This window comes from Colobus angolensis, unplaced genomic scaffold (genome assembly GCF_000951035.1).
Source record: "Colobus angolensis palliatus isolate OR3802 unplaced genomic scaffold, Cang.pa_1.0 Scaffold35, whole genome shotgun sequence".
Classification (NCBI taxonomy): Eukaryota; Metazoa; Chordata; class Mammalia; order Primates; family Cercopithecidae; genus Colobus; species Colobus angolensis.
This window is the reverse complement of record NW_012116821.1, coordinates 9,836,330-9,846,003: the sequence shown is the minus strand read 5'-3', so window position 1 is coordinate 9,846,003 and position 9,674 is coordinate 9,836,330. Positions and strand designations below refer to the sequence as shown.

Genomic DNA, 9,674 nt, shown 5'->3' with positions numbered 1-9,674 from the left:
CTCGGCCTCCCAAAGTGCTGGGATTACAGGCTTGAGCCACCGCGCCCGGCCGGACTTAAATATATTTAAAAGGTTTCAACTCATTGTAATGGTCATTATTATTACTGATGGTCAAATTGTTACATCTTTGGACATTTCTTCAAGCTAGCTCTTGAGTCTTTTGACATGACCTGACTAATCTTTGATAGCTTCCTTGCTATTTAATGTATTCCAGGTTAATTCTTATATATTTGTGCCCTAGATCTGAAATCAGCTACTTCTCTAAGAAACCCTGCCTTGTTTTAGTGAGAAATGATACTTCAAGTGATGGCTTTACATACACACATACATAAAATATCTCTCGAGTTCATATTGATACTTCCAATTCTAATTTGAGACTAATAAATCCCAGCACTTTGGGAGGCTGAGGCAGGAAGGTTGCTTGAGGCCAGGAATTCGAGACCAGCCCAGGCAACACAGCAAGACCCCATCGTTACAAAAACATGAAAAAATTAGCTGGGCATGGTGGCACGTGCCTGTAGTTCTACCTACTCAGGAGTCTGAAGTGAGGATCACTGAGCCCAAGAGGTTGAGGTTGCGGTAAGCTGTGATCATGTCACTGCATCTCAGCCTGGATGACAGAGCAAGACACTGCCTCAAAAACAATAACAACTATTGCACTATATTTACCTTGTCAGAGCAGATGGCCGTTCCTATACTCTCTCCTTCTAAGCCCTCATTTAGTTTTGTTCTACAGGTAACTGCATTGAACATTTACCACTAGTCCTTAAAATGTCTTCATAGTCATTCCTAGTCAGAAGCTCATTAGCTAGTAGATTGCTCAGAAAAGGATCAGAAGAACAATATTCCTCAAGTTCTTGATGTTGATAACAGTCTGTGTGTGTCCATGATACCTGAAGGCCTGTTTTGTTGTATAAAAGATTCTTGGCGCACTCTTCCTTGAGTATCTTAAATATGTTACTCCATTTTTTTCTGCCAAAAGTGTTACTGACAAAAAGTCTCATGATAGTCTAATTTTATTTCTCTTATAAGTCACGTCATCTTTTTTTCTTATATGGACACATAAGCAGCACATGTGCTATTTTGTCTAGATTTCCAAAGGATCTTACTTCTTTTTTCTTTAAAGGCCAGTAATTTCACTATAATTTTTCTTCATATTTTTATTAGTAATTTTCCTTAGTGTTGCTCAATCTGGGTCCATGTCCTTAGAAAAGTGATGTGGCTATTCAATATGTAATTTCAAATCATTTAATTTCAGGACGCTAGGAAAGTTTCTTTGTTTCTTTAATCATTATTTTAGTATGGGTTCAGTTTCCTTGCTTTGGTTTTCCCCTGCGAGGACTCCTAGTATCCATATATCAATTTTCTTTGCCTGTCATCAATATTTGGTACTTTCTCTTGAATCTGTTTTTATCTTTTTTTTTTTTTTTGAGATAGGTCTCACTCTGTCCAGGCTGAAGTGCCGTGGCATGATCACAGCTCACTGCAGCCTCGACCTCCTGGGCTCAAGTGATCCTCACACCTCAGCCTCTCCATAGCTGGGATTACAGGTATGAGCCACTATGCCCAGCTAATTTTTGTATTTTTATTAGAGACGAGGTTTTGCCATGTTGCCCAGGCTGGTCCTGAATCGCTGAGCTCAAGCAATCTGCCCTCCTCGGCCTCCCAAAGTGCTGAGATTACAGGGTGAGCCACTGTGCTCAGCCTATCTTTTTGTTTCTTTTGTAATTTAAATTTTTTTCTGCATTTTGTTTCTATTAAGGAAGCATTATGTGTTGTGTTTACTTGCTATTGAGTTCCTCTTAGTTTAGTCTTCTATTACTAAATGATTTTTTCATTCAGTTTTACTTTTTTCCTGAGTTTTTCCAATTCTGATTTATTTTGTTTTTTCACATTTTATATTATATTTTTAATATCTTTTAACTTGCTTTGAAATAGTAGGTGACATTTCAGGTTGTTTTGTAGGCACGTATTCTGATGTGCTTTCATTATAGGGTATGTTATTCTATACCTTATTTTCCCTTTCCTTATAATAGCTTTGTATGGAATTTAACCTTGATGCTTTTCTATTATTTTTTAATTTTATTAAAATTTTTTGTTGTGAAATATAATACACATAAAAGTATACAGACTATACATATACAGCTTAACACATTATTACAAAGCAAATATTATTATAACCATTATTCAAAATTAAGAACTAGAATACCACCTGTGCCCCTAAGCCTCCCAATTAAAACTTCCTCAACTCCCTTAAAAAAGTAACTACTAACTACAATAACCCTTTTTGCCTTTTTTTTTTTTTTAGAAGTTTTACTAAGTAGACACCCCCCCTTAAACACTATTGCTTAGTTTCACCTGTTCTTGAATGTCATTAAATGGAACCATATAGGATGTACTCTCGCATCTGATTTATTTTACTCAACATTCGGTTGTGATATTCATCCACTTCACTGTGTGCGATTATAGTTTTTTCATGACTGTATAATATTCCAGTGTAAGAATATACCACAATTTACTTACTCATTTTACTGTTGATGGACATTTGGGTTTTTCTAGTTGGGGAATTTTAATAGGAATAGCCCTACTCTGAAATTCTGGTACATATCTTTTGGTAAACATGCTTATATATCTATCTATAGGTTATAATCCTAAAATAGGAACTCTTGTGTGGTCCTTTTTTTTGTTTTTAAGAAATTTTACAATTTATATTCACATTTAATAGATGCCAAATGGTTAAGTGGCTGTATCAATTTATACTCTAACTGTGTATGATATTTCTCTTTGCTTTTTGCCTCTCTCCCTCTTTTTCCTTTCTTCTATTTACTTATGCATTCAACTCATATTTACTGAGCCTCTGGATTGGATCCTGGTTATCAAACGATGAATTAAAAGAAATTAAAAGTGTGCATCCCAGGAATCCTCGTCTCCTTCACCCAGTTCAGTCAACAAACAGACAGGAAGCCCCCAGCACCATCTGGTTCTCAAAAAGTCTAAGCTGGGTCTGGGGTGGTCTATAACACCCAAACCTCTCTCCTGGAAAGTAATGTGGCAGAGCCTCTGAGGCTACTCGCTGCCCCCTATTGGGGAAAAGGCTCTCTCCCCTCATCCAGAGAAAGGCTTAATCCAGCTCCCTCTTCTAGGAGCCAGTCAGTTACACATCTGACCACAATAGGAGCAGCCACTGGGCCCCATCATGTTCCTGGAGGCTTGGGGAACTTTTGGTTCATTTTGTTTTATTTGAGGTAAAATTCATATACATCACCATTTTCACAATTTTAAAGTATTTAAAGTACACAGTAGTCTCTAGTACACTCACAATGTTGTGCAACCATCACCACTAATTCCAGAATATTTTAATCGCCCCAAGAATAAGCCTCATGCTTATTAAGTAGTCGTTCCCCACTCCCTTCTCCATCCACCCCCAGCCCCTGACAACCACTAATCTGCTTTCTGTCTCTGTGGATTTGCCTATTCTAGACATATGATATAAATGGAATCATACAATATGTAGGACCTTTTGTTTCTGGATTTTTCTCACTTAACCATGTTTGGAAGATTCATCCATGTTGTATCATGCATCAATATTTTATTCTTTTTTATGGCTGAATAATATTCCATTGTATGTCTATACTACATTTTGTTTATCCATTCATCAATTGATAGACATTAGAGTTATTTCCACTTTTTTTTCACTATTATGAATAATACTGCTATGAATATTCATAAATAAGATTAGGCTTAAATGTATGTTTCCATTTCTCTTGGGTATATACCTAAGGATGGAATTGCTGGGTCACATGGTAATTCTACGTTTAACATTTTGAGGACCCAACAAACTCTCCCACAATGTCTGCACCATTTTAACTTCCCACCAGCAATGAATGACTGTTCTAATTTATTTATATCTTTGCTAACATTTTTTATTTTCTGTGTTTGCTTTTTATTATAAGACAGTATCTCATTGTGGTTTGGATTTGCATTTCCCTAATGAATAAATATATTGACCATCTTTACACGGACTTACTAGCCACTTGTATATATTCTTTGGAGAAATGTCAATTCAAGTTCTTTACTAATTAAAAATTGTGCTGTCTTTTTCTTGTTGAGTTATAAGAGTTCTTTATATATTCTGGATACTAGATTCTTACCAGATAAATGATATGCAAATATTTTCTTCCATTCTGTGGGTTGTCTTTTCACTTTCTTGATAGTGCCCTTCAGCGTACAAAAGTTTTTTAATTTTGATGGAGTACAATTTACTTTTTTCTTTGGTTGCTTGTGCTTTGGGTGTCCTATCTAAAAATCTGTTGCCAAATCTACAATCATGAAGATTTTCTCTTATGTTTCCTTCTAAGACTTTTTTTTTCCCTTTCCCTGCTTACTCTTCTAAGAGTTTTATGGTTTTAGTTCTTATGTTTAGATCTTTGATCTATTTTGAGGTTTTTTGTTTGTTTTTGTTTTTTGAGACAGAGTTTCACTCACCACCCAGGCTGGAGTGCATGATCTAGGCTCACTGAAACCTCTGCCTCCTGGGTTCAAGCAATTCTCCTGCCTCAGCCTCCTGAGTAACTGGAATTACAGGCACACACCACCATGTCCAACTAATTTTTGTATTTTTAGTCGAGACAGGGTTTCACCATGTTGGCCAGGCTGTTCTTGAACTCCTGACCTCAAGTGATCCACCCACCTTGGCCTCCCAAAGCGTAGGGATAACAGGTGTGAACCCCCATGCCTGATCTTGAGGGTTTTTTTTTTTTTTTTTAATACGATGTGAGGTAGGGGCTCAACTTCATTCTTTTACATGTGGATATCTAGTTGTTCCAGCAGTATTTGCTGAAAGAACTATTCTTTTCCCCATTTAATGGTCTTGCCATTCTTGTCAGAATCAATTGACCACAAAGGTATGGGTTTATTTCTGGATGCTCAATTCTATTCCATTGATCTATAAGTCCACCCTTATGTTTTGATTACTGTAGCTCTGTAGTAAGTTTGAAATCAGCAAGTGTGAGTCCTCCAACTTTATTCTTTTTCAAGATTGTTCGGCTGTTTGGGGTCCCCTGTGATTCCATATGCCTTTTAGGATCCACTTGTCCATTTATGAAAAGCAAAAGAAAGCAGTTGGCATTTTGATAGGGATTGCACTGAATCTATAAATCACTTTGGGGGAGTATTGCCATCTTAACGGTATTTTGGCTACTGTATTTCTATATACATTTTAGAATCAGCTTACCGATTTCTACATTTTGCAGGCTTTTTAGCCTGCAACAATTTTGATTGGAAACTAGTATTGGTTTTTGACATTGGTTGTTTCCTACTAAACTGCTAACTTCCATCTACCCATGGCACTGCCCATGGTCTTCCTTCTTAAAAGCTTTCCTACATCTGTTATCAAGGACATCCACATACCCACTCATATTAAACTACTAGAAAGCTTAATGCTTCCTTCTACATTAGAATATTTTCCTTACAGTGAGCTATGATTGTGCCACTGCACTCCAGCCTGGATGACACAGCAAGACTCCATCTCTAAAAAATAATTTTTTAAATAAAAAAGAGAATATTTTCCTCTTACAGAACAAGCTGAAATTACAGTGCATTTACCAGATCTACCTTTCTCTCAGCTTTTAAGGAGAAATAATTTATCTTAATTTATAAATTCATGCAAACAAAATCCTCCTATTCACAAGATTAAAAAATGGTTTTACCTGTATAGCAAAAGTACCAACTCCGCCTGAAGCGCCTAAGATTAAAACACTGCAATGCAAAGGAAACCACAGTTAATGAGAATCTAAAGCAGATATAACTGGATAAATGTTTTCAACATATAACTGGTTGATGATAAAATGATAAATAATTCTAAAAGAAAATAAAGTTATTACACTTCCCAAGATATACTACACAAGGATTTTTATTTTAGGTTCACCAAGAAACTGTAGTTGCTTAAAATTAGACATTCTATGAGCTCTGTACCAAGAATATCAAATACCGAAAATACCAATAATTTGTTGGTTTAAGATAGCTCAGATGGTCCTTTGTAACATCTGCTTGTAATTTTTCCAGGCTAAAATTATTAGAGCTTCCTCTATGAGAGGGAGATTTGGGGCTCTTTTTAGTTTGTTATGCTTAGCTGTTCTCTAAGAAAAATCACATTCCTGACTACATTCTCACCAAAGCGAAATAAACATCTTTTGTTCAGACATGTCAAGTTCATCAACTTTCATAAATGAAAATCAATTCCCATCCTCGATATGGCTTCCTGTTAAAGCAGAGGAATGTGTCCAGCCAGCACAACCATCCTCATACTGCATGTTCTTACCATGGTAACTCACGATAGCCTTGAAGACCAAGGTGCTCAGCCTGGATCAGTCAGGGCAGGAGGGATGGAGTGGGACAAGGGTAAAGGGGTGAAGAGTAGGGTAAGGGATGATGAACTCTCTGAAATTGTGAATTTCCTAAAATAACACGTAAAATTTGTGTGATTATGCATATGCTTATTGACAAGGAAGGGAATCTAGACCTATCATCCATTTCCCAAAGAAGTGTGCAATCCAAAAGAGAATCACCGGTCAAAAAACTGCCTTCCATGCTCTTACATTTTATTCTTAAATTAAGGTAGAGCTTCAGAGAACTGCCTACTTGGACTGGATGGTTTCAAGTCCCAGAAAATTGTTTGCACTGTACTTCGGTGTCATGCTACTGATCAAGGTTGAGGAACATTATAAAAAGTGATTGTTTGATATCTGATACTGTATTAGCTAAGGGGATATTGTTGACAGAATTCACGAGAATTCTTTTTATGACAGCTCACAAAAAAACATTTTTCTGAACACTAAGTGGTGGTAGTATGTGTCCTATTTAATGTCACCATAAATTGAGTAACTGCTAGTGTGGGTCCCTATTGCCTTGGCTGCTGGAAAGTGCAGGAATTCTGCCACCTATCTCTAGCAAGTACACCAAGTCTTGGAACATGCACTCTATCTATAACCTTAACCCTAGTTTCATTTCATTTTTTTTTTCTATCTTGCCCAAATCACAGAAGGCTGTTTGTCACCCTTATTTATAGCTTAAAAGTTACTACTAAAATTTCTGAGCCAGTTGTTCCCTTTGAAATTAAAACCATTAAATGTAATTACGACAAGTCTCCTTGGAAATTGTGTTCCTTCTAGAAGGGTTTATAATTTCCAAAATTATAAAGACTAGAAGAAATTGTAAAGATCCTGTTGGGGCTCAGAAAGCAATACCCCAGAGTATGTCACTTTGACATGCTGAGTATTTTGAAGTAAAGAAGCAACCTCAGAATGAAGGTCTCTCTGACCTCTCACCATCCCGGCCACGATCTTTCATCCCTTTGTCTCTCCTGAAGTGCAAAGGGAGGATTTTTCTGAAGTTCCCTCAGAAGGAATGCTATTTTCTTGGGCCCCCTCCCTATAATCTCACCAAACACAGAAGATTAACTCACATGAAAGAAGACTAGGTGCCACACCCACAGCCCAGATGAATTTTGTCCTAGGCTACTGTCTGTTCTTTGGGCCCATTCATCTCCTCTCAAAATAATTTACTCTTCCTCTAAAATTGCCTACATACTCCCCTTACCTCCACCCTACGAAGAGGGTATTTAGGCATCACCAATTTGGCCCTTCTTTGAGGTTCATACCTTGTGTGATTTCCATGTACCTGCACATTATTACCTGCCCAGGTCTGCTGCCACCAACACTGACAGTGACCCCGCCCCTCCAATAGTAGAGCTGCCACACAGCCACGCATGCAGTGCAGAGAGGACCAGTTCCCCCGGGGCCCACAACCACCACTGCTGGCCCTCATGCACACTGACCAGAGTCCTGAGGACTAGTCCACCCAAAGCCTGCCATCCACACCAGCAGCAGAAATGCTATGTAGCTGCATGTGTCACCTAGTGACCTGAGGACCAGACTGCCCAGCATCCCTAGGTCCAATAAAAGGGCCCAATAGGCCAAGCGCGGTGGCTCACGCCCGTAATCCCAGCACATTGGGAGGCTGAGTCAGGCAGATCATGATGTCAAGAAATCGAGACCATTCTGGCCAACATGGTGAAACCCCGTCTCTACTAAAATGCAAAAATTAGCTGGGCTTGGTGGCGCACACCTGTAGTCTCAGGAGGCTGAGGCAGGAGAATCGCTTGAACCCAGGAGGTGGAGGTTGCAGGAGCTGAGATAGCACCATTGCACTCCAGCCTGGTGACAGAGTGAGATCCCGTCTTAAAAAAAAAAAAAAAAAAAAGTGCCTAACAGCCTCCACAAACTACAGCGTAAGCCGCTGAGAAATTCACAGACACCACTGACAGTGATCACAGCCAAAGAAATCATACAAAGACGCTGGGTGTGGTGGCTCATGCCTGTAATCCCAACACTTTGGGAGGCCGAGGCGGGCAGATCACGAGGTCAGGAGATCGAGACCATCCTGGCTAACCATCCTGGCTAACACGGTGAAATCTCGTCTCTACTAAAAAAATACAAAAAAAAAATTAGCCAGGAGTGGTGGCAGGTGCCTGTAGTCCCAGCTACTCGGGAGGCTGAGGCAGGAGGATGGTGTGAACCTGGGAGGCAGAGGTTGCAGTGAGCTGAGATTGCGCCACTGCACTCCAGCCTGGGCAACAGAGCGAGACTCTGTCTCAAAAAAAAAAAAGAAAAGAAAAGAAAGAAATCATACAGAGACTACACTACTGTGCTCACCCGGGAACAAAGCCAAAGCACTCTACTCACACAACACAATAGATACATCTACAGGAAAAAGGACTGGAAGTACTAGCTAGAGCAATTAGGGAAGAGAAAGAAATAAAAGGCATCCAAATTGGAAAAGAGGATGTCAAATTGTCCCTCTTTGCAGATGACATGATCTTACATATAGAAAAAACAAAAGACTCCACCAAAAACCTCTTAGAATTGATAAACAGATTCATTAAAGTAGCACAATACAAAATCAACATACAAAAATCAGTAGCAGCCCGGGGCAGTGGCTCATGCCTGTAATCCCAACACTTCAGGGGACTGAGGTAGGCAGATCGCTTGAGTCCAGGAGTTCAAGATCAGCCTGGCCAACAAAGCAAAACCCACTCTACTAAATACAAAAATTAGCTGGGCATGGTGGCACATGCCTGTAGCTATTTGGGAGGCTGAGGTGGAAGGATCACTTGAGCCCAGGAAGGCGGAGGTTGCAGTGAGCCAAGACCACGCAGCCTGGGTGACAGAACAAAAACTGTCTCCAAAAAGAAATTTTTTTAATAAATAAATATAAATAAAAATTTAAAAATTAGTAGCATTTCTACATACCAACAATGAACTAGCTGTAAAAGAAATCAATTTTATTTACAATAACTACCAAAAAACCACTTAGGAATAAATTTAACCAAGGAGGTGAAAGATTTATATAATGAAAACTAGAAACACTGATAAAAGAAATCAAAAAGGGCTCGGCATGGTGGCTCACACCTCTAATCCCAGCACTTTGGGAGGCCAAGCAGGGGAGGATCGCTTGAGCTCAGGAGTTCAAGACCAGCCTATCTCAAAAAAATACATATAAATTAAATAAATAGAAGTGAACACAAAAAATGGACATCCTATGCTCATGGATTGGAAAAACAAATGTTGTTAAAATGACCAAACCACCCAAAGCAATCTACAGACTTAATTCAAGCC

At 38.8% G+C, this 9,674-nt stretch overlaps 1 protein-coding gene across 2 annotated transcripts in view; it reads right to left on the bottom strand.

Annotated features, from left to right (window-relative positions):
- RTN4IP1 (reticulon 4 interacting protein 1) overlaps window positions 1–9,674 on the bottom strand; it is a 56,915-nt gene that overhangs the window by 24,359 nt on the left and 22,882 nt on the right. For both annotated transcript variants that reach the window (XM_011952855.1, XM_011952854.1), the window contains exon 5: window positions 5,709–5,757. In XM_011952855.1, the coding sequence (XP_011808245.1) occupies window positions 5,709–5,757 (49 nt within the window). The remainder of the gene's footprint in view (window positions 1–5,708; window positions 5,758–9,674) is intronic.